Genomic DNA, 24,896 nt, shown 5'->3' on the forward strand with positions numbered 1-24,896 from the left:
CAAAACAGCTCCTCCAAGAAACAGAGTTCTAGCACACAGACTGTAAGAGGCAATGCCCCCGGCGTGCTGGGCTTTTTTAGAATCAGAGATAGCCAACAGCAGTCACAGAGGCTGCAGGCAGAGACTGGTTATGGCATTAAAAGAACCTCAGAGCAAGAGGCTGGTGAATTCAAGAGGGGGTGGGGAATGGATGCAGCACAGGAAAGGTAAGAAATGTCTTCATTAGGCAGAGGACCCTAGACAAGTGCTGGTGTCACAGGTCAGCCCTTTCCAGCTGCTACACCTGCTGTTCCCAACTTGCAGTTGCATTTTGGTTCAATGTTCTGAGACTCAAAAGCTCTCAATTCTCACTAAGGCAGCTATGGGGGAAGCAGCCACGCTGGACTTCAGAAGGGTCCCAGGGCCCTTGATGCCCAGACTTGCCTGGCAGCAAAGAGTAGTCAGCAGCTGCTGTCTGACCTGTTATGCCAAGTTATGCCTAGCAGCCCACTAACTGAGGAGAGAACCCTGGTAGCAATAGCTCTCCTCCCATCCTTTCCTCTCTGGCTTTTCCTCTTTACTCAGCTCCACACTCCTCCTCCAGGCTTTCCATTCCCACAGCTGTTCGCCCCCTCCCTGCACCCCTCCTCCTGCATCCACCTCGTTAAGCGATTATACATAGAGAAAACCGAGCCTTTGAGTTTCAAGCCAAAGCTCCCAGACAAGGCAGCCGGGACCGGTTCACCCTCACAGGCATCTCCCTGACCGCCTTGCACACGTGCCTCCGCCTAGACCCTCCTCTCTGCCCAAGCACTCTAAACATCTCTTTGCTTCAAACTGCCAACAGATCAGATGGAGCCCTGGGGTCCCCGGCCTCTCCTCTCCCCACATGGAGCTCAGAATTCACACAAGGAAAGGAAATAAGGAGACTTCCACACCTCTGCAGCATCACCTGCTCCAGCAAGCTCCCAAAGCCACTGGAGCCAGGCAGACTGCCTGGGCCCCACACCCCCTTCTCTGACGGCTTTAGCTCCAGCCCAGCCCACAGGATGCAGTGCCTGATGCCACTTCCGAGCAGACACACACACACACACACACACACACAGAGAATGCCACCTCGTCAATGACAAGCTGTTCCAATCACACAGCTCGGACCCCAAGCGCACCGGACAACGGACAGCCCAGGCCTCCACCCTCTGACTGGGAGGAAGCCAACTCAGCACGTCTGGTGAAGTGATCCCCCACCGCAAGCCCTCCACTCACCCTCCATATTTGAACTGACAGTAGTGCTCTATCCTGGCCGGTAGTCTTCCCTGCAACTGGCTCCCACAACTCTGACCAACTACCCTCGTGGCCTTCGGGTGAGGCACTGCTCTCTCTCCTGTCCCAAAGCACAAGGAGACCCCAAACCAAGCAGGAGACCACCAGCGCACCACTTCTCCAGAGGACCAGAGTGAGCTGAAAACCAAGTACTCACTGTGGTGAAGTCTTGGTGGCCGCACTCCTGCCCTTTGAACTTGCAGTAGAGCATCATATCCTTCAGGTCATGGCCCACACGGTGCAGGAACTCCAGCATGCTGAACTGCTTGGGTTTGTAGTGCTTGAAGTTGGCCTTCTGCCGCAGGGCTTCCAGCACAGAGGGGTCAGCCAGATGAGGGTCCGGGATCTGCAAGTTGACATCCAGCAGGGCCAGCAGCTCCCCCGCATGGTACAGGTCGTTGGTGGTGAGCCTGGAGAACCGGAAGCCATTGAGGTTGCAGAGGGTCACAGCTGGGAAGACCAGGCTTTGAGCCACCACTTCATCCACCTTAGTGACGTGCTGGTAGGAGAAGTAGTAGGACACCCTCTCAGAGCTCTCCACCAGCAGCAGGCCCAGGGAGCCCACGAAGGCCACTGCCCAAAGCACACGCCGGATGGTCAGCGGCCCATACACGAAGATGTGGCGGATGCCATGGAGGGTGGAGGTGTTGGCGAAGATCTGGATGCTAGAAGGTTGCAGGCTGCCCTCGCTGGGGCTCTCCTTGAGGTCCATCGGGACCCTGTGCAGTTCCGCAACTGGCTTCAGGTTGGTCGAATTTCAGAGAAGAGTTCCCAGTCCTCGGGCTCTGCTTAAACCTTGACGTTCAGGGGAGAGAACGCAAGGCAAGCATCGGGCCAGACGCTGTGAGTTTATCCTGAGAGCCCAGCCGCACGCTGACAGGGGTGAGTGTTTATATAAAACCCATTCAAACTCTAGCTCCTGATTTTTTCCAGGCGATAAGGAGGGCTGGTTTTATTTAGGGAGACACCAAGGTGATGTGGAAGAGATGTGGGTGGGAAGGGAGAGCTTAGCCAATGGAAATAAAGTCCTCCCCCCTACACACGCCACTAGAGACAAGATTAAAAGCGAGAGCGAGGGAGAAAATGCTTAAAACAAGTCGCTGAGCAGCTCGGAGCCTGTTAACCAGCGCATAATGCCCCATGTTAACCATCCTGGGGGATGTCAGGGCGGCCACGCTGATGCACTGCGGTCGGGCGCAGCGGCACAGCCTTCAGAGCTCCGCCGCTCGATTCTTTTTCCCATGATGTTTTGGACTCCGGATGCCGTTTCTCGCCGCCGGCCTCCATCCCTCCTCTCCTCCTCCTCCAGGCCCCCTTTTGTGGGCAGAATTCCAAATGCCAGCGGCCGCTGCTAGCACCGGGGAGAGGAGGCAGCGCGCGGCACGGAGAGACGAGGACCGGTATCCGGAGACTGGGGACGGAAGAGGGGGGCGCAGACCGTGATCCATTCTCCCCCCGCCTCCCCGGAGAAAAGGGACAACCCCCAGGTCACAGAGCCTGCCTGCTTCTCCCGCCCCAGCTTCCTGTCCCTGCTAGGCTGCCTTTGGGGGAGGGGCAGGGCGGGGGAGAAGGTCTGGTGGGGGCTGGGGACTTTCTCCAAGTTTTCTTTTTAGCCCTTTTTGAGGGGAGCTAGTGGGGGCTTCTTCGAGGGTTGACATGACACCCCGCCCCCCGGGTGGCAGGAAGACAGTGCTAAACTCCCAGGAGCCAGGTGTGAGGTTGGAGGCGGCATTCCTTTGCATCAATGTCAGGGATCCCAGGTTAGACCCAGCCTGGGATCTCCAGAGCGGAGAATGCTAAAAATGCAGAAGGAAGGGGGCGATCCAAACCCACAGTGCCTCTGATGCAGACAGCGAGGGGGCATTCTAGGGGAGCAGCCAGGAGCCCCTCCTGAGACAGAAAAGCCAGGTTGCCCCTGGAGCCTCAGAGAAAGAGCAACAAGTAGTCCCCTCCCCCGCCCCCACATAGCTGTCGGGATAGTCTGTATTTGAAAGAGAAAGACAACTGGGACTCCAGGTAGGACTGGCTGCATACCATTCCATTAGGTCAGTGTGTGTGTGTGTGTGTGTGTGTGTGTATTCTGATCCTGATTTGTCAGATGGAAGCACAGCTGGAACTATAGGTGGGAGCAAAGAATTAGTCTTTCCGCCGCCTACCTCCTTTTTCCTGAAACTCCACTGGCAGTCAGCTCCTGCTAGCAGGTGTGTGTGGCTTGCCCTTTTGTCCCATGCCAGAGCTCAAATGACTAGAACCTACTGAATCAATGGTGCTAAATCCCCATCAGGAGGAAGAGAACAGAAAGTCTGAGTGGCCATCCCAAGCCACACTGCCAAGCTGGGGCAGAGCCACATGGAGTCACCTTGATGAGCCAAGTTCTCATCTTCAGGGCTTTCCAGGCTTAAATCATACTCCTTGGACGATGGTGGAGAAGGCAGCTGAGGGCATGTCCCTCTAGGTTTAACTCTACTCTGAAATATGTTTTCATCCCATCTGGACCCCTGCTAAACTAGGTCCACTGACAATAACGTCCAGGTGCACTCTGAGGCATTAATCAGTGGTTTATTGATCCTGGGAGCTCAGAGAACAGAAGCATCACAAGCAAGCGCAAATGGCCAAGGCTGATAAACTTCACATATTTGTTAACCAAGAGGTCCTGGACTTCTAGGATAGGACACAGGTTTTTAAAGCAGGAGGATCAAAATTCACAAAGGTCTACCATGTGTCAGGACCTGTGTGAGGGTGTCATATCATCTTACTTATCCCTCTTAACTATCTTGACAGGTTATTATCCCTATTGTACAGGTGAGGAAGCTGGGGCTCACAAAAGTTAAGTGCTATGTCCAAGTTACAGTTTGTGGTGTCAGAGGTGGGACTTGAACTCAGGCATATTTGTCTCCAAAATGCAAGTTGTTAAAGCAGATCCGGAACACTTCTTCCCAAATTTAGGAAGGGAGCAATCCTTTCTACGCCTTATCCCTGATTACACACACACACACACACACACACACACACACACACACACACGTCAGTTCCTCACTTATATAAAACAGCTCTATGCCTTTTTTTTCTACCACACCACACCTCTGTTGTCTTTTTTTTCTTTCTTTCTTTCTTTCTTTTTTTTCCAGCTCCAGGCCCTCTCCTACAGGAAGACTTCCTGGATTAATCTGCTAATCTTCAGCTCATCCACCTGTTTAATAGGTATGTTGGCCTCTAACTCTGTACCAGGCACTGTATGGTTTTGGGGAAACAAAATTAAATACATGTCCTTCCTTTGATAACTCAAGGATCAGCGGGGGAGGAGGCAGAGAGATAGGTATGCACACTAGTCCCTGCTCCACGGCGTGGACAGCAAGAGAAGCAACATGGCTCATGGGCTCCTGGTATTAGCGCTACCCAGCTGGAAATCCTGTTGCTCCATATCCCTTCATGTTCCTTCCACCTCCAGCCCTCTCCCAGGCTGCATTCCACCCTCCTCCCCACCAGCCTAGATCTGTTTTCTCCATGAAGCCTCTTCTTTTCACAGGATCATATTTTCTCTCAGTTCATATCCCAGGCATGTTTTCTCGTGTGTGCAGAGATGGGTCTTGGGGTTGCTCTAATTGCTCCTTTCCCATTTAGACTCTGACTGCTTACCTCTACCCTTCCACATTCGTTTGTTTTAAGGATTATAAACATAACATGGTGCCTTTGACCTTGGGGGAAGTGACTAAACTTCTCTGAACTTCAGTTTCCCCACCTCCAAAATGATGGAGCTTAGAATCCTGCCTCATAGAACTTTTGTGCAAATGAAATGAGGTCTGGATTATAAAGTGTCTGGTACAATTTAGACGCTTAGCAATTGACACTTTCTCTCGATGACTACGAAGAGAACATTCTTTTTTGATGTTGGTGCTCTCTTACAGGTGATTGGAGAACGGTTGATATCTCTAGCAGACATCATTTGCCCAGAGCAGTGTTTACCTGTTAGTGTCACCATCCCTTCCCGGAGACCAGGGTCAAACACACTCCTCATGCTGTTCTGCTTCCTGTCCATGGCCTTAAGGTCTTCTCAAAGTCTTCTGAAGCAGCTCTTGACTAAAGCTTTCCAAGAGGGTAAGGCAATTTAGGGTGGGAGGCAGGAACTAGAAGAGAATAGCCCTAATGGTGGATTTCACAGCCGGGCACTTGGCTCTGTGCTTAACATTTGGTGGATGTTATCAGTAACTCTGAGAGGAGGGTACTGCCAAGCCCACTTTACAGATGAGAAAGCTGAGTACAGAGAAAACAGCTAACTTGCCCAAGGTCCCTCAGCTGAGGGAGAGGGCTCAGCTGAGGCAGAGGGCTTAAATGTCAAATCCAGGTACGTCTGAGTCTGAAGGGTGTGGTCTACAAACTCAATAGATATGCTTCAACAAGACCTCAGTGGCACAAACTATCATGGCAACGGTCTCGAACAGGAACTGAATTATAGAATATTCTTTAAGAAATACTGCTATAACATTTTCTAGCATCTGTAGCAATTCAATTTGATGGCTAATAAAATGCTTCTACATATCCCTTCTTAAAAACCCTCTTTAATTGACAATACTCATTCGCAATTAGCAGTATGGTTTACACAAAGGCATCAGATATTCTATGATTCTTAAAAATGCTCTTGTGTTATTCAGTTGGTTAAACATTCCCCTCTTCAATCAGGTCTACAATACCTATTTGCTTGGCACTAGTGGTAACAGAGATTGGTTTTGGAGTGGGTCAATTTGGCCCAGATTTTTAAGCATTGACCTAATTGTGTATAATTATGGTCTTTTTGGTGAAGTGTATGACAAAACATTAAAGAACTTTTCAGACAAACTCATTTGCAAATCAGGCAATTTAACCCCCTACTAGACCACATGCCCATATTTCTGCTGTGGCAAATTTATTCGTTTATGAATAAATAAATGAAGTCAGGAATTAATTTACTCTCTATGACCCTGAGATTTCTACTCTGAGATGCAAGGAGGGGGACCCTCTTCTAACCCTGGGGAACCTAAGGCCAGTCCTAAGCCTGGTTTCTGGGGAGGGTCAAAAGCTCAGGGTACAGCCTCCTGCCTCTGCAAAGAATAACAGGCAGGAGAGTTAAGGAAACTGAGATCTACAATCAGCTCAGCTCGAATGCTAATTTGCTACTTAACATGTGCTGGGTACATGCCACTGCCACCACCCCCTAATTAGGGGGGGAAAAACATTCTGTTCTAGTAAACAGATGACATTATAATTTGAAACTCCGTGACCTCGAAATACAACTTTTCCCTCTGGTTTGTCATCCCCATAAAGAAGGGTTAAAGATCAACTATTGTAAAACCAAAGCATCTCTTTGCTGTTGGTTGGTTTATAAATAAACACCTCATACAATACCTATTCCCATTTAGTTACCTGGTGAACACTTAGCAAGTACTTTGTCATGACAAGTATACCAGGGAAGCGTGTGAAGCAAAGCCCGACAATTAATGGGTAGTTCACCCAGATTTTGTCTATAGCTGGTTTTCTTTTTTCTTTCCAGGCAAAACCTACGGTACCAGTCCACACTGAGTAGACCTCTGGGGCTCCCAACTGCCGATTGACCTGAACCCCAGAGTGAACTCGTGTTGCTTTGTGGCTTTAGGAAACCTTGTAACATCTCTGTGCTGTTTTTTCATATGTGCTAAATCATTCCTGAGGCCTCCTCCTCCTGCTGCAGTTTGACAAGCCTTGACCAAATCATAAACTCCCAGTTAATGGGATAAAAATGAGCTTGAATCTGGGATTCTGGTCGTTGACCCCATGTCACCATCTGGTCCAGCAGTTTGATGGCAGGGCTAGGTGAATTCTAATCACCCAACACTTGTTAAACTGCAGATTCCTGCTTCCCCACCCTTGCTGACTCAGCATCTCTGGGGTGGGGCCTACAAAGGCTCTCTTCCTTGATGGGGTTATTGAGGGCAGCTCTGGTAACCCACCCAGGACCAGACCTGATGAGGAGTTTCTCCTATGCATCAGGCACGCCGGGTCTGTTTGCGGAGTTTCATACTTGGATTTTCCTCTGCCTGGAGAGTTCCTTGCAGCTGGCTTCTTCTGTGTCATGGCCCCAGAGAGGTCTTGGCTGGTCTCCCTATCTCCACCCTCCACCATGCTCACTATTCCATTACAAGTTTCCTTTTCTACCCAGTACTAATCATTTTCTGCAGTTCATCTCATCTCCTTGTGAACTATCTGTTGGTCCCACCAGAAAGTAAGTCTCCACCTAGGGGCAGAGACCCTGCCTGGCTTGTTAGAAGCTATATCCCCAGGATTGAAGCATATGAGAGATGCTCAGAAATATAAAAATTAATGAACAAATGAACTCATGAGTGAATTCGTTCAGCTCTGATGCTGAGGTTCCCTCTCTGAGATGAAAGAATGGGGGACTTTCTAATCCTGGGGAACCTGGGGCCAGCCCTGAGCCTGGTTCCTGAGGCAGGTGAGAGGCACCTCCTACCACTCAACTCCGTCGATTGTTACCCCCGCCACCCAGGGAAGACCTCACTGGAGCCAGAGTCAGTGTAGGGGGCAAGAGGAGTCTGTGCACCCAGAGAATCTTGGCTGAGGTTGCCTGATTTAAAAAATCCTGACTTCAGGAGCTATTGACCAAGTACTCCTTAGCTTCATTGTCTACAAAACCACAGGTGTAGGTGAAAGTTGACATTAGGTATGAACTGAATACTGTTTAGCTACCCTATTCAAAAAATTGTTTTTGTTTGTTTGTTGAGACAGGGTCTCACTCTGTCACTCAGGCTGGAGTGCAGTGATATGGTCATAGTTCACTGTGGCCTCGAATTCCTGGACTCAAGCTCTCCTCCTGCCTCAGCCTCCTGAGTAGCTGAGACTATAAGGTGCCATTACATCCAACTAATTTTTTAAATTTTTTTTGTAGAAATGAGGGATCTTCCCATGTTGCTCAGGTTTGTCTCGAACTCCTGACCTCAAGGGATCCTCCTGCCTCAGCCTCCCAAAGCAGCGGCTACAGGCATGGGCACTGCACTTGGCGTAAAGAAATATTCTGTCTTCACTTCTAACTTGGAATGAACTGCTTACCTTGACACTTCCCATACCGGTTTCTCTCCACTTTTCAATCTAACAGGATAATGATGTCATACAGAAATAACTTACAGTAGGTATTTAGTAAATGCTGGTGTGCAATATGAAATAAAATTCACAAGAGGAATTCCAACCTGTTCCTTATCCTCAAATAATTTTTTAATCGTCAAAAATTAGTCTGAAATTTGAGTCCTTGCCCTTCAGTATAAAATCAGTAGCTTCTAATTTTCCCTTATTTTGTTTGCTTTAAAGAGGCACACCTACCTATAGTACCTTAGTCATGTAAAGGCTGACACCTCCCCACTGGTCTGAAGTGGGGCTTCTGGACCATGCCTGATCGCAGCCATCTGATCCTAAAGAACCTTTAACCAGGTACCTTTGTTTAAAGAAACAAAAGTCCTCTCCTAAATAAAAAAAGCAGGCCTGGCTCGAATCTCTCCAATGGGTGAAGGAAAGTACCCAGGAGCAGGAGACTTGGATTTCTGATTTTATTTCATGTTGTCTCCCTTCCTCAAAGGTGTGAAACTCCACCCCACACCACTCCTTTCCTATTCATCCTCTACTGGAAGTGTTTTTCTCTAAATAATTTTTATTTTCTATTTTTGTCTGTATGTGTTCTCGTCTTTTATTCTACTTCTGCCCCTCTTTCCCCTGGGAAGGAAAAATAGAAGAAAGAAGCCATCTCTGTTTGCTTTCTCTCTGTCACTCAATCTCTGGAGCCAACTGCTTCACAAATAAAGAGAAATGCACAGAGAGTCCCTGAAGCCCACCATCAACAGACAGACTTTCAACAAAACTGTATCAGCACCACCTGATACAGGTGGAGAGGAACAATGCTAGAGAAGTTCGTCCTTGCCTGGTTCCTGGGTGGAACTTCCTCTCCCCCTTGTGTTCTACGCGTGTGGTTACAGCTGCCTCTGATCTTTGGTGACCAGCGGTTGGCAGTGGTGGTATTTTAGCATACCTTGATCATCGTGATTATTACACAGCTTCCTTTACTCAACAACCCCACCTACCTTCTTCTAGCCATACCCCCCACCTCCTCCCATCTCTATCCATCTCTCCACTTTTAAAAAAAAATACTTGTGTGTACAGATCACAGCGCACTTCATTTATGTGCCTATTCACATTTGATGACTTCCATATTCCCCACACGAGTAGTTGTGTATTCATTTTAATTCACTTTATTTATTTCCTATCTCTTTCATAAAATAAAATGAAATAAAAGTAATGAAATAAGAAAGAGAAAACTAGAACTGAGGGGGAAAAGGAGAAATGCATCTATGTTTGTAATCACGTTCATCTTTCTCCATGCATCATTATGTGTACTGTAATGAATTCATTACACGTATTTTAACATGTAGGCACTACATGGGGATGTGGTGTGTACTTACCACCTCTATAGTGGTAGGCACTGCAAAGGAACATACAAAAGGTAAAAGGCATAGTCTCTACTCTCATGGGACTTTTCACCTCATGGATGAGGCACTCATAATGTCTTTCATCTGTGTCCCACTTGATGTGGAACTCTTTAGTAGTCATGATCCTATTCGATTTCCATAAGCAGAAGAGGGGTCACTGTTTCCATGTTATGACAGAGGAAACTGAGGTTCAGAGAGTGGAAGGACCCTGATGAGATAATAAATGGAACTGGGACTCAAATCCTGGTTTCCTGACTCAACATTTCACGTTCTTTCTACTCTGTCATTATTCATTAGTCAAGTTTCTCCACAGACAACTCACCGAGCCACAACATATGAAGCAGCATGGTAATGCCACTAGACTGGTCATGATCAGAAGATGTGGCCCCAGGGAAGAGAAAGCAAGAGAGCTGGAGAGAGCAGAGAAAGCATCAAGGAAGGGCTTGGCTGTGCAGCTCTAGCTGGGAAGTCCTTCATTTCAGTCCCCGAGTGTCCCTGTGTGTCTCATCTAAAAAGCAAAAAAAGAGGAGAACTAGAGCTTATGGTTGAAGGCGTGAGAATGAGGTGTCTTTTCCCTCTATCTCTGTAATACACAAGTATAAATACTATATATACATATGTATATGTGTTCCTTTTTTCTGTGTCTGATTATGCATGCAATTTAGCAAGGATTTATTGCCTAATTTTGGTCTGGGCACTTTGCTAACGCGATGGGGGAGGATATCAAGAAGTAAGGGACACAACTTCATTGTCCCCAGAGACTCCTGGGGGTGGACAAGGCAAGGTGTCTGTTCATACTGCTGGGGGAGCTCTGGATTAGGGGACATCAGGAGACATGACACTGAAATGTCCTACACAGTTCTCTGTACAGATTGGATTTCCATGGAAGAAAGAAAATCAACATGTATTGGGAGTCAACATCTCATTCAGTCCTGTGAGTTTATTCTGCCTGTTTTTCAGACAAGGAGACTAAGGTTTCAAGAGGGTAAGTAAATTGCCCACAGTGTCACTGCTGGTGTGAGAATGAGCTTTGGGGTCATTGAGTCATGTGCTACCCAGGTACCTTGTAAGGCCATGAAGTGTTATGGGTAAGGGTTTGGGTGCTGCCATCCAGGTGATTGTGGATGTAAAGCCTGGGCACACCCACACCAGCAGTGTTGTTTGAAGCATGCTGTTGAACTTGCCTAAACTTCAGTTTGCTCATCGGTAACATGGGAACAGTAACAGTGCCCACCCCATAAGACTGATGGGAGGATGTGATGAGCTAAAGTGTGTAAAGTACCGATAAGTATCTAATAAAGTCCAGTAACTGTGTCACTATTAATACCATGGTTATAATCACTACTTTTGTCTAAAGGAGACCCAGGTGACATGAAGCTATTATGCCCTGTGGACTTGAGATCTTGAATTAGGGTTTGATTGTGAAACTACCAGACAAGTAGTGGGATTTAAATACTCATAGACCACGGTCCATCTAGGTCTCGTGGGACAAGGAAGGGACCCTTACAGTTGATTACCCTGAGATGGGAGAGTAAACTCTTCTAGAGACATTTACACCTTACTAAGCATTTCTGGTATATCAAGCTCTCTGCTAGCTTGTGAGGATGTAATGTTCATTAAGACGTGTTCCCATAGGCTCTGGTCCAGCTTCTACCAGTTTTTAGCTGGACCACTGGTTTCTCCTAAGACAAACACAGGAGCCAGATGACTTCTGTAGTGCCTTGTAGATCTAGTCCAGTCCTTGGTGGTTCTGTGAACATTCACCCAGGCTCTGTCCCATAGAAGTACCAGCAGTCTTTCCAGGGGAGAGACTAAGGGACTCTTGCTCCTTCATCCTCTGTAATGATTTGGAGCCTGAACAGCCTCCAGCCTGGGCCAAGTGATCTTGGAGGATGCACTTCTTTATCCCAGTCCCTCATCAGTGCCTCCTATAAGAGCCCCACCTGCTTTTCTGAGCAATTGACTCCTACATCCATATATCTCTACCACTCCTCAAACCAAACTGCCAACCACCTCTAAGGCAGCTATTGGTTTCACTGACCATAATGGAGGGTGTTCTGTGTGTAGTCACAGCACTAAACATCAGAAGGGATTCAAAGAGGAATCAGGCTAATGCCTTTCATCCAAGGAACCGGCAGATGGATGAGCCAGACTGGCATGCACGAAGTCAGCACAAGGGAATAGGCTGTGATGAAGCTGGGTGTGCAGGGGACTGAGAGAGGAATTAGCATTCAGTTTCCAATCCTAGTGCTGTAGCTGGCATTAAGGCATTCTATTACTCTCTCCAGACACAGTCAACTTTATTCTTCAAGATAGACACTTGCTATATATCAATAACTATGCCAAGAATGTATATGCATTATATTAGTTAATGAGAGTTTCTCAACTTTAACACTGTTGACACTTTGGGCTGGATAATTCTTTGTTGTGGGGAGCTGTCCTGTGCATTGTAGGATGTTTAGCAGAACCGTTGGCCTCTATCCACTAGACACTAGCAGCGCCACCCCCTTCCCCAATTGCAACAACCAAAAATGTTTGCAGACATTGTCAAATGTCCCCTGGGGACAAAATCACCTTCAGTTGGGAACCACTAAGTGAATCCTAATATAGACCAGTGACATAGGTACAGTGATCATTTCTACTTTACAGTAAACTGAGGCACAACAAGGTTAAACCATATGTCCCAGGTCACAGAGCTAGGAGGAGCTGGGAGCAGGGCCAATCTGTTTCCACAGCCCTTAAGCTTACTGTCCTTCCTACTTTGCCTATCTCTGCATGCATGGTGATGAGAACTCTGTAATACTCAATAAACCCATGCAAAGATGAACCATTTCTAATGCCAAGCCCCACTGTTTATACTACATTTACTATCTTACCTTCCATAAACCACACAGCAACTCTTCAGTGTAGCTCCTGCTCCCATTTTATATAGGAGCACACTGAGACCTGGATTGACAGGAAGGGATTGCCCCAAGTCACAGAGCAGAGCAGCTATCTGTGGCTGGCTTTGGGCCCACGTCTTGTACTTCTACACTCTCCAGTACTCAGAGAGTTTAGTAAACACCCATTAAACTATGGGAGGCTGGCAGGCAACTTAATAAAAAAATAAATGCAAATCCAGCATGATGGATATATTTAGCAGATAAATTATTACATGATGGTATAAAAATAGATCAAGGGAGAGCACATGAAATTGCAAGCCTGACTGTGTGAGAGACAGGGAAGGCGCATGGAGAGCGTCGGGTACATTTAATTAACTTTGCTGGGAAAACATTCAGAGGCTGCCACCTGAAACCAAAACATTCATGGGCTCCACTTAAAGCCACAATACATGTAGTCCTATTGAGAAGAGTTATAATCCGATAGAGTTTGAATTCATTGATTAAAACAATGTCAGTGCTCAAATGCTTTGGTGGGTAAACCTGATTCTCACCCGTATATAGGATAACCAGGCATGCATTTTTGGGCTGTGTGACCCATAAGCTCGCCGACATTAACATGTCCCACTCAGTTTTCTATGCAGATGGATTTCCAAGGAGAGAAGGAAATCAGCATGTATTGAAAGTCAACATCTCATTCAGTTCTGTGAGTTTATTCTGCCTATTTTAGGCAAAGAGACTAAGGCTTCAAGAGTGCCACTGCTGGTGCAGGAATGAACTTCCAGAAAGAGTCAAGTTCATTGAGTCATGCCACCACCCGGATGCCTTGTGAGGCCACTGAGTGTTGTGGGTAAGGGTTTGGGTGCTGCTGTCCAGATGACTGTGGGTTTAAATCCTGGGCCCACCCACACCAGCTATGTTACTTGCAGCATGCTATTGCACTTGTGTAAACTTCAGTTTGCTCATCTGTAAAATGGGAGCAATAACAGTGCCCACCTCACAGGACTGATGGGAGAATGTAATGAGTTAAAATGTGTAAAGCACTGATAAATATATATTAAAAGCTTGGCAATGATAAGATGCCATTATCAATATGATTACTGTAACGCTAATGTCTAAAGGAGGCCCAGGCGGCATGGAACTATACCCTGTGGGCTTGCGATCTCTCTTTGTTGCATGCCAAATGGAAAGCATACAGTCATGAATCAGGGTTTGAGTGTGAGAGCAGATAACGAGTGAGATTTAAATATTCATTAGTCAGGGTTCATCTAGGTCCCTGGGGACAGGAGAGGATCCTCACAATTAATTTCAGGGCCCTTTTCCCTGAGATGGGTGGGGAAACTCTGCTGTGGTCATGTACACCTTATTAAGCACTGCTTGAAATCCTCCCTACTACGAAAGTGCTGTGATTTCAAGATTTCCCTCTTTTCTGGGAAAACCATAGCACAAGAATCTACACTGTAAACCCTACGCCTACTTAAGCCCAGAAGGAGCCTGTTACCTCATAGAAGAATCTTATTTTGCCTCGAGAAGAAGCAGTTATCAAGTGCTCGCGGGGCTTCAGCTGTTTTCACATCCATTTCATTTTGAAACACAACTGCCCTGCAGATCTTGTGACCCTTGTCTGATAGGCGAGGCACCCAAGAACATGGGAACGAATGCATGTGCTCGTGGTTTTCATAGAATTTGGGGCATTGGAAAAATGGAAGGTGGGTGCTTCTGGGTCTCAGAAATTTGCACGTCAGAACCCCTCCTAAGGGGTGTCATACATGTCTCTGAGTCTTGTATACGGAGATATCCAAGCAGGAGTGGAAAAATGTTTTTTAAAAAGTAACAAAGTCAGGCCTAGTCGATATGACTCATTATAACATAACATTTTCCCCTGTCTCTCAAAACAGGAGAATTAGCTCACTAACTATTATATAAGCTCTTTGAGGAAAGAGAACAAGTCTAATTGAGCATTACATCCTCAAAGACTGGCAGAAATCTCAAAACACCAGAGATGCTCAAAACTATGGAAAGAAAAAAAAAATTGTCCTCAAAGAAACAAAACTTCAGCACATATTCTTCTTTTTATTCAAGTATCCACTGATTTACTTTCATGGGCCAGGCTCTTGGGTACAATGTGCATGTGGCAGTTCAGGTCCCCACCCTCCTGGGACTTGGTCTAACCAGTGCTTCTGCACAAATGAGCTTCCAGCAGTTACATATTCTCTGATATTGCAAGATGAACCATAGGCCCTTAAAGAAGAAAATAAAAAAGAAAGGAAAAGCACTTAACAATTGCATTCTTTGTGTTTTTGCCAGAATGGACCAGAAACTACTAGCAATTATGCTGAAGCCATTAGTGCAAAGCCAATTTGCTTCTAGAGTTACAGTTGCACTCTAGGAACTTGAGCTACACTCCAGAGAGATCATTAGTTGTTGTAGACATGTTACTGAGGGCAGTGGTGTCATTTCCAGTCTGGAATGCCCTCAGTCAAGTGTGGGAGCAGAAAATGGGGGTCAACATAATTAACCTCATATGATTTTGGCAGGACTTCTTGCAAAATCACCCATATGCACTTAACATTTCTTTCAATTGAATGATCTCAGTGTATCAGTTTTATCAAAATATTTATCTTTTTCTTTTTTATGTTCCCACCTGGCTGACTTTTTTCCTTTTTTTTTTTTTTCTGGCTTTCAATACAAACACCTTTAGCTTACTTTCTTTTATTCCCTTCTCCCTTCCTATCCCCAATAGCAGACGGTTGTAACTAATGGAACTCACAAGTATTGCTGGTTGATGCCTTTGCTAGGATTTTCAGTACCATAATCCTTTCACCAGATCATAACTCTCAGGAGAAAACGCCTCATGTCTCCCTTTGTAAAAACTTTCCTTGACTTTGTTTCAATTGAATCACCTTCACTGACCCCAGGCCTCCATTAACTATATCCATCCAAATCATCTGTTTCACCACTCAGTGCCCGAGGCTGAGGCAGACATCCCGGCAGCATCCCATCTGACCCAGGAGATGACAGAGTAGGGCTGACAAGGATTCAGGAGTCAGTTCCGGGTTCCAATACTGTTTCTACCAGTCACTGCTGGAGATGGGCCCTTCAACGGCTCATCGGTAGAATGAAGATAACAACATTTATCAGCTTGTAAGAAATAAAACGGATAAGTATGTGAAGTTTCTATCAGTGTGGATTTAGAAGCCTTAATTCCATCCTCTTCATTCAACAAACATGCCCTGAAATCCACCTATATGCGTTGCACACGACATAAGTTTTACAGCTGGGTGCGTTGGCTTACCTCTGTAATCCCAGCACTTTGGGACGCTGAGGCAGGAGGATGGCCTGAGCCCAGGAGTTTGAGACCAGCCTGGGAAACATGGTGAGATCCTGTCTCTACAAAAAATTTTAAAACTTAGCTAAGCATGGTGGCATGTGCCTATAGTCTCAGCTCCTCAGGAGGCTGAGGAATGAGGATTGCTTGAGCCCAGGAGTTTGAGGCTGTAGTGAATTGTGATCATGCTGCTACACTCCAGCCTGGGTGATAGAGCGAGACCCTGTGTCAATCAATAAATAAATAAGTAAAATAGTTAAATAAAAATTTTGCAACTGGTATGAGATATTTCAGTAATTGGGGTATAATTATAGTCACATATTTTTTGTGTTGTTAAATGAATCACTCAAGCCATTTCTCCTAATCAACATGAAGTCCAGAATCTCTCTCCTTGCTTCTTGATATTACTTTATCTTCCCTATATTTATTCTCACCACTTATCCCAGAGCTCCAGAGCTTTGTCAGTCACTCTTGCATTACAGGGATGCCCAATCTTTTGGCTTCCCTGGTGCACATTGGTATAAGAATTTGTCTTGGGCCATACATAAAATACACGAACACTAACGATAGCTGCTGAGCAAAAAAGAAAAAAATGTTTTTAATGTTTTGAGAAAGTTTACAAATTTGTGTCGGACCACATTCAAAGCTGTTCTGAGCGGCGGGTTGGACAAGCTTGCTTTAAAATATCAATCAGGGCCATCTCCTCCAAGGGCAAGTGCAATTGCTCCAAACTACCACCAGAGGTCACTGTGGAATAATGATCTCCTACAGGTGTAGAGACACTTCCCACCACAGCCAAGGCCATGCTGGTGCTGGCCTAGATCACCACACAGTGGGGAGCTATGGTTATATTTCCCTTCGTTCACATGCACACATATTCAACTGTTGTTACTCAGGTCTATACACCGTGTCAGGGGAACCAGGTGCTGAGACCCTTCCGGACTCATTTACACACTGAACTTCAACCAGGTCTCCCTGAGCAATCTACCTGGCCCCTTCTCTTCAGCCCATGAACCCTGGTGACTGCCACCATTCTCTGGCCTGCTTATTTCCCTCATCAAATGTTTCTAGGATCAGGGTTACCATCTTGTTCCTTTTCGGCCTTGTGGATCTACAGGATCCATTTGCACATTGGTCTACACCTTCCCAGGTCCCTACCTAATAAAGAGAGACAGTTGCTGTTTCTCAAAAAGTGTCTCCAACAGTATCCATCCCCTTCCTGACAACACATACACAAAGTCTTTGTTACAACCTCAGGAAAATGACTGCCTCTCATAAAATAAAATGTGATTGTCCTTCACAGAGAAGGGCCACAAGCTTCCCTCCCTCCCCTTCCAAATGATTGCTGTTGTATCTGGCCAGATGCTCAGTCTTAGGTACTAACAACGTAAAGCAAGCAAACAAAACATTGCCCTGGAGAAGCTTAAAATCCAGAGAAAAAATCAAGAAACTCCCAGACCACTCCAGGCAGGAAGGAATTGCCCTGTTTGATTAATTCTCATCCCATCAGACATGCCTCCAAGGAGACCAAGAAATCCTAAGTACCAAGGACCATGAGAAGAAGATGGCTGAGGAGGCATAAGAACAAAGGGAACCTTGAACAAGCAGACCTCTGTCATTGCCCTATGGGCTCTTTCTACCTGCTGCACAGACAAAACCAATTCACCGAGACCATGGTACTGCAGTAGAGAAAGAGTGTAATTAATGCAGAGTTAGCTAAGCAGAAGAATGGGAGTTATACCTCAAATCAGTCTCCCCAGGAACTTAGAAGCTAGGATTTTTATGGATAATTAGGGGGACAGGGGGCTAGGGAATGGATGCTGCTAATCGGCTGGGGATGAACTCATAAGGATTCAGTCCTCATGTGCTGAGTCTGCCTCTGGGTGGGGGCCACAGGACCAGTTGAGTCTTGAGTCCCAGATATGGGTGGAGTCATTTGGCTGTCAGAATGCAAAAATCTTAAAAACATTTCAAAAGAGCAATCTGAGGCTTTACAATGGTGACGTTATTTATAGAAGCAACTGAGGAAGTCACAGATCTGGCGACCTTTGGCCACATGACTCCTGAGCAGCAAGGGATTATAGAAAGGCAAGCTAGGAGACAAGGCTGGTTATCCTTTAGCTACATCTCCATCTTAGCAGAATTCAGGCCCCTCCCAGAATCCTACTCTTGTGGTCTTTCATTAGTCTTACAAAGGAAATTCCAGTCCCTGAGTAAGCAGGGGATTCATTTTAGGGAGGAACTGTTATTATCCATGCTTCAGAGTTAAATGTAAACTAAATTCTTCCTATGGTTAGCTAGGCCCATGCCCTACCTGTGAGGCTAGAAGGAAGATGGAGTCAGCCATACTAGACTTCTCCCACTCTTGTAATCTTTGCAAAAGCAGTTTCAGCCCCACCCCAGCCACCCCACCAGCAGATATAGCCCTTTATGGAGTTTTAGGGAGGAATGAGGCTCATGAGTTAGCTGTCGGTAGGCCAGGAGAAAAGCCAATTTCAAAATCCATCTCCCTTTTCCATCCCTCGCACTTTGTGAGTAAATGCAGAACTAAGGAAGTGAAGTGAGTGATGTCAAGGACAAACATCCCCTCACCTTCTCGTTAATTCCTTTTGACAACACAAGGCCTGAGGCACTTCAGCCTTAAACTGTGTTCAATGCCTTTGTTTTCTTTCCAGGGAAATGCGGCAAGGATGCTGCCATGATGTGCATACTCAGGGTGTGGGAAAATACAAGGAGGAGGGGTTCGAAGGCTTTGCATAAATAAATCGAATGAGGTTGAGCAACTGTTGAAATATGAGGAAATTGCTTCCAGCAGTTTAAAGTCTTGGCTTGACTCATAATTTAACCTTGAATATAGTTTTCAAAAATCATTAAATCCCCAAAGCCTTCATCTCTAGCAGTGATTAGCCATGATGCAGTAAGTAGAAAGTTAATATATTTATTTATGAGAAAGTATGTAATGCACGAAAAATCTATCCATTCAGCACTCATGTAGTGAATACTGACTGATTACTTGCTCAGTTACTAGCACTGTGCTAAGTGCTGAGAGGTAGGATGATGAATAAACACAGCCTCCTTCCCCCCAAGGAGCTTACAATCTAATAGCAGGAAGGGACAAGGAGTCAACATTTATGGAATACTGCTGCATGGCAGAAATTGTGCTAGGAATTTTTCACACATTAATCCCTATAAGAACCATGCAATTTTCCCTGTATTATATATTAGTCAAGTGGTGCAGCTGTCTGGGGTAAATACCCAGGGTTCATCATCTCACACCAAGAAGATGAGGGACACGGGCACACACAAGGAGTGAGTTTAGGAGTGGAGGTTTAATAGGCAAAAGAAAGAGAAAAGAGAACAGCTCTCTCTCTTGTGAGAGAGAGGGGTGCCCAAATGGGAATTCTGGCCCATGGTTAAGTGCACCAGATTTTACAGTCAGGCTTGAGGAAACGGTGTCTGATATACATAGGGTCCACGGATTGGTTGGACCAGGTGTGTGATGCTTACATAGCATGTGGGTAAGACTGGCCACCCCACCCTAATCTTATGCAAATGGGCTTTTCACTTGGCTGGTGCCATGTTGTCTGCTCCTTACTGTACACATGGCTGGCAAAGAGAAGAGGACATGGAGCCACCATTTTGAACATTCCTAGTCCCAGGTAGCCTTCACCCATGCAAGCTTCCAGCTTGCTTGTCTATGTCTGCCGCTCAATTCTACAGGATGCTGTTTGTTAGAAAAGGAAAGGATTTGGGGGCTACTTTTCCTTAAAAAAGGAAAACCTTACCAAGGACTCCCATATCCTCACTATCTGCCTAAATAATTTCCTCTTAAGTCCTATATCATTAGTAAACTAAGGCTCTGAGAGGTTAAGTAATTTACCCAATGCCACCTGGTTACAACTGGAAGATCCAGAATTCAAACCATGGTCTGTTTAATTCCAAAATCTGTGCACTTCTTATCACTTTCTTCAAGGACAGAGCCAAACAGGAACAGAGGCAGCCCAACTCCCTTCTGTACTGAGCTCTGTTTTCCTGGTTTGCCCATCTGTGTAACAAAATGGTGAGTGCAACTGTTAGTCGGGCCTAAGAAAGTCATGGTCCTCTTCCTAACAAAGTGAAGAGTTTTATTTTAATTTAGAGTTACATTAAGAAAACTAAACAGATGAGATGAGAAGGTAAGAACTCCCTCTTAAGGATAATAGGAAGGAAATAATGTGTTAATAACATCAATAGTTACTATAGTGCTTGCTGTGCACCAAGCACATACTATGAGTAGGGCATAAATGGCTTAAAATTCTCAGACAACCCCATGGGGTAGAAGCGGTTATCATCCTCCCTTTACAGAAGAGAAAAGCGAGATGTGGAAAAGATAAGGAACTTGCTCAAGTTTACACAGCTGGTTAGTGGAAGAGCTGGATTTGACTCCAGGGTCTAGAGTGTTAGAATGAGAAGCAGATATTGTATTGATGGCAGTAAAGACAGACAGACAGATAGATAGATAGATAGATAGATAGATACATAGATACATAGATAGATACATAGATACATAGATAGATACATAGATACATAGATAATAGAAAAATAGATAGATAGATAGATAGATAGATAGATAGATAGATAGATAATAGATGGATCATAATCTGAAGAACCCAAGGACCTACCCTCCAGTTGAAATTTGAACCTACTACTCTGGCAACGTAAAGGCAAGATGGTCCCTGTGGCAATGTTCTGCCAAGATTGACCCCAGCCCTTCTCCCAGAGAAGAAGGTCTTGCATTTGTGGTCATCTCTAGATAGTTATTGTGTATCTGGTAACTCATGACTCTGCTGCTTCTCTGGTGACCCAGCACCCTGATCTTACTTATCTGACCTGTAGCAGAGAAGAAAGCAACCCCTGTGCAGAGCTCTCAAAACTTGCCTTCTGAATGTGCATCACTGAATGGGACCTTGGTAGGGCTGTTTCCTTATTGGTTCTTGGCACATTTCACTAAGAGATGGCAGTGGGTGGGGAAGGGCAAAACTTCAGTGTTACAGGGTGTCCTTTCGCTTCCAAAATAAATGCAGTTAAACCTGAATGGGTTGGTTGCAGATGCTCCAAAGCCAAACTCTTGCTTGCCTCACTTCCTAGCTTGTGTCAACTCACCCTTTAAGTCTTAAAATACTGGATCACTGCCCATAGTAAAACAGGTAACACAATTTACAGAGCAATAGCATAATTAGCACCCAAACCTTAGATATTTTGGAAATGTAAAGGGAGCCAATCAACAATTACCCTGGAAAAATAGGCACAAATAGGGCGACTCTAGACACATTGAATATAGAGTCACCCTGCTTCTATAGGACCATCTACATGACAGGCACGAAGTGTCACACATGTAGGAACCCATTTAATCCTCATGGCAGCCTTTTATATGTAGGAGGATTTATCATCATTTCTATGTTACTAATGAAGCAACTGACAGTCACAATCCCATAGCCAGAAAGCAGACATTGCTCTTAACCTCTGTGTTATAGTTTCCATCCCCCTCAAACCAGCCAGCTCCCTGCAAAAGAAAAGTATGTCTTTTCCCTGACTCTGGTCCTAAGTTTGCCCTCTGACAGAGGCTTGGAGAAGAAGGCAAAGGAAGACAATTGTGGGCAGAGGAAGAAAAGAGGGCAGCCAAGCCTATGATAGGAAGAAGGGCCACAGGATCTTTCTAGTGCCAATCTCTAGTCGCATCACACATCTTTATGACTTCAGATGGGCATTTCGGGCCTTGAGGTCACAAAATGAATAATGATCCTTACATTCCTGCATCTGCTTTTGGGGCTCACCCTGTTAAAACCATGGGTAAGGACAAAAAGATTTACAGTTCTCAGCCTCTGTACCTACCTACCCCACCTGATGGCCCTCCCATCTCTCCTCAAGTAATGGTTCAGTGACACCCATGCAGCCTCCCAGTTGCCATGGAAATGGCAAGGATGCCTCTAATAGGAAGTAAGAATGGAAGAAGCTAATTGTGCAGATTCCTCAAGCAATTCCTGAGCAAATTTTCCCATTACCCTTTGCATCTAGAGTCAAGGATTTCTCTGGGTTACAGGATCAGCACTGAGGCTTTCAACATCCTCACCCTGGCAAGCTGGTTGCCTCCTTTTGCCCAGCAGTGCCACAGTTCTACTATGCACAGCAACTCAGCTCTCTTCTTTCAGCTGTACTCCTTTCATGAGATTGTAATTCTGAAACATGCAGTGAAACTGGAACAGGAATAAGAAAGGGAATTCTTCTATGATTACCCCAAACCATTTGTTGTCTGTAGAAAACTTATATTGGTGCATCCACGGGCAGGGCGTGAAGAGAGAGTCCACAGAGGAGCTCCACCCTCTCACCTTCCCAGAGATCTAATGGTGAGGACCAGCACTGAGGTCAATCAGAAATACCTGCTTTCTCCCGCCTTCATGAGAGATGGTTCTATTTACCCACACAGACACATTCTCTTTCTACCTAGGCATATCAACCTAATAGGAAATGGAGGCTCTGAAGGCTAGTTTTACAAAGGGGTAAAGGAAAGTCTAGGAGGAAAATAGGTAGGAGAGTGGAGAAGTTGGGCACCAAGAGAGCAGAAGCATTGAAAATACTCGGATTTTGCCTCCATGGAGATCTCTTCCATCCCTGACATTTAATGTTCCAGAGATAGAGTGAAAAGACACAGAAAGTTAAAGCAGTATCAGAAAGTTTCAGAAATGCCCGCAGAGCAGCAGGGGCTGGGGCTCCAAAAAACACACTGCAGGGACACTTCTTCCCATGATTTTCTAAGGACCAGATGTGCCTCTTCCTATACTGTGTGTGAATCCCAAACTCCCTTATCATACATTTAAACTGTTTGCCTAACTGTCCAACTCTTAATTAGGTGTGCAACTGGGGAGTCAGAGACAATGTACAAACGAGCAAACAATCCTCAAACTTTATTTCTGTTATTGCTTACAACTTCCTCCCACAGGCATTAAGTAACCAAGCTGATTTTTTTGCCCTACAGTCATTTCCTTTCCCACCTCATTTTCTAATCCAAACGTTTGAGGGTCAAGTGCTTGGGGCCTTCTTTAAACCACCAGCTGGAAAACAGTCCTCAGCAAAATAGAGGCATGAATAAGAAACAAACATACATGTAGACAGAAAAATTATTCTTGTGTGAGACTCGTCTTTGATTTCAGTTTGGGAACTGAGTTGAATTCAATGCTGTCTCTTCATCTCTTTCTGTTTAACTGCAGGAAGCACAGGGTTTCTGACTTCTCGACATGGTAAAAAAACAAAAACAAAAGCAAAACACCAAGCCCCTTAGCCCACAGGTGACTGTCAAGCCTTTGTTCCCTTTGCTGCCACTGAAGCCAGACTGGGGCCTCTGACTAGGTTTCTGGGCTCTCTCCTACCTCTATGAAGTAATTCTAGACTCACTGAGCTCAGTGACTCCATCCACTGCAGCTCACCGCCTAATGTGTCAGGCCCACAACTGACCAGAATAGACTTCCTTTCTCCTTTCTGTCTGCTCCCCATGGAGCAGTGGAGAACATTCATTTGCATACACCTTCATTTATTGTCCTTCCAAAGCCTTTGATATCGAGCACGCTAAGATGGGAATCCTCATTTTACAAAGATCAAGGCAGAGAGAAGAGAAGGGACTAGCCTAGGATCACACAATTGACATGTCATCGCTGTGAGTATTTTAAATGCAGGTTTGACTCCCAAACCTATGCTCTCCAGCACTCTTCTTCCAGGTTTTCAGGTCCTGATTGTTGGAGAAGAGAGGGCAAGGGGTGTTGTTGGAGGTAGGAGGAAGTAGGTCAGAAACGAAAAACATACTAGAGAAAGAGATGTTGCTCACTCTATTCTGCAATTTTTCCTTGGGTCTTCTTTCCCTTCTTGGCTGAGAGCATGCATTATTTATCCCTCACACACAGAATTTTTGCAGTCATAATAAAGGTCAGAAAGGGAGGAGAGAGTTATCTAAATCTACACTATATCCGGGTGCACTTAGAATGACATATTGAGTCTAATGGAATCTTTTGAGAAACAAAACAAAGACATGAGCCTCAACGTTTCTTGTTGCAGTGTTTCTCCGTCTTCTTTGCTCCCTTTCTCCTTTTCTTCCACAAAAAAAAAAAAAGAAAAAAATTTGCAGGCAAGTTGTTACCCCTTCCAGACCCACTGCCATTCCTCTGTCCCTGAACTGTCCTTTGAGATAACCTCAGTGCTCTTTTCATACCTCAATCAGGAAGCCTGGGATGAGGCTCTCACTCTAATGCATTCTGGTGTAAGCTTTCCCTTCTCTGATTTTGGAACCCCCTTGGATAGCTTCAAAGTTCTCTTTTAAAATCCTCAAACCTACTCACTTTAATTAAAACAATAAATATGTGCTCTGTAGCGTTTGGCGAGAGTGACTTTGGGGATATTAAGGCATAAAAGAAAACAGATGGGATGTTGCAGCTCCAGAAAAGATGGACCTCCCCGAGGCGGGCCCTTGCCAGTTCTGTGATGCACCTCCATCTACAACCAACAGGGACATTTTCGTTACTGGTTACCAACCTTTTTGTTCTCTTCGGGTGACAATCCCTGACCTGATTTTCAGTCATGTTCAGTCACAGTGAGCTGTCAAGCTGGTCTGTCTGCATTACAGCCAGAAGACCTGCCCCTTTTACAAAAGATCCCCGAGTATAGGGCTATTTAGGTTTTTTTGTAGTATCTGAAGGAAATCAGCCTCGCTCAGGAAAAGGGGTTCAGAAGCATTTCATTCCACTGTCATTCCTAGGACCCCTCCAAAAACAACAACCGAAAAGATAAAATATTGTTTTAATTGCTGAAGCAAGGAAACTAGCAAATGTCTCCAAACAATAAATTATTAATTATATCTGTCAAATGCTG

The 24,896-nt window shown here is 45.5% G+C and overlaps 1 protein-coding gene and 1 long non-coding RNA gene across 2 annotated transcripts in view; one reads left to right on the forward strand and one right to left on the reverse strand.

The window, feature by feature from the left end:
• ASIC2 (acid sensing ion channel subunit 2) overlaps window positions 1-2,766 on the reverse strand; it is a 1,127,535-nt gene extending 1,124,769 nt beyond the window's left edge. The window contains exon 1 of the mRNA XM_009190099.3: window positions 1,457-2,766. Within this exon, the coding sequence (XP_009188363.2) occupies window positions 1,457-2,011 (555 nt within the window). The 5' untranslated portion in view covers window positions 2,012-2,766. The remainder of the gene's footprint in view (window positions 1-1,456) is intronic.
• A 152-nt stretch (window positions 2,767-2,918) lies between these two features.
• LOC103878728 lies at window positions 2,919-8,083 on the forward strand. Its single transcript, XR_639032.4, has 3 exons — window positions 2,919-4,500; window positions 5,205-5,394; window positions 6,824-8,083. It is a non-coding gene; the product is annotated as an uncharacterized LOC103878728 (long non-coding RNA).
• Window positions 8,084-24,896: the final 16,813 nt, after the last annotated feature.

The sequence above is a fragment of the Papio anubis genome, chromosome 17 (genome assembly GCF_008728515.1).
Source record: "Papio anubis isolate 15944 chromosome 17, Panubis1.0, whole genome shotgun sequence".
Lineage (NCBI taxonomy): Eukaryota > Metazoa > Chordata > Mammalia > Primates > Cercopithecidae > Papio > Papio anubis.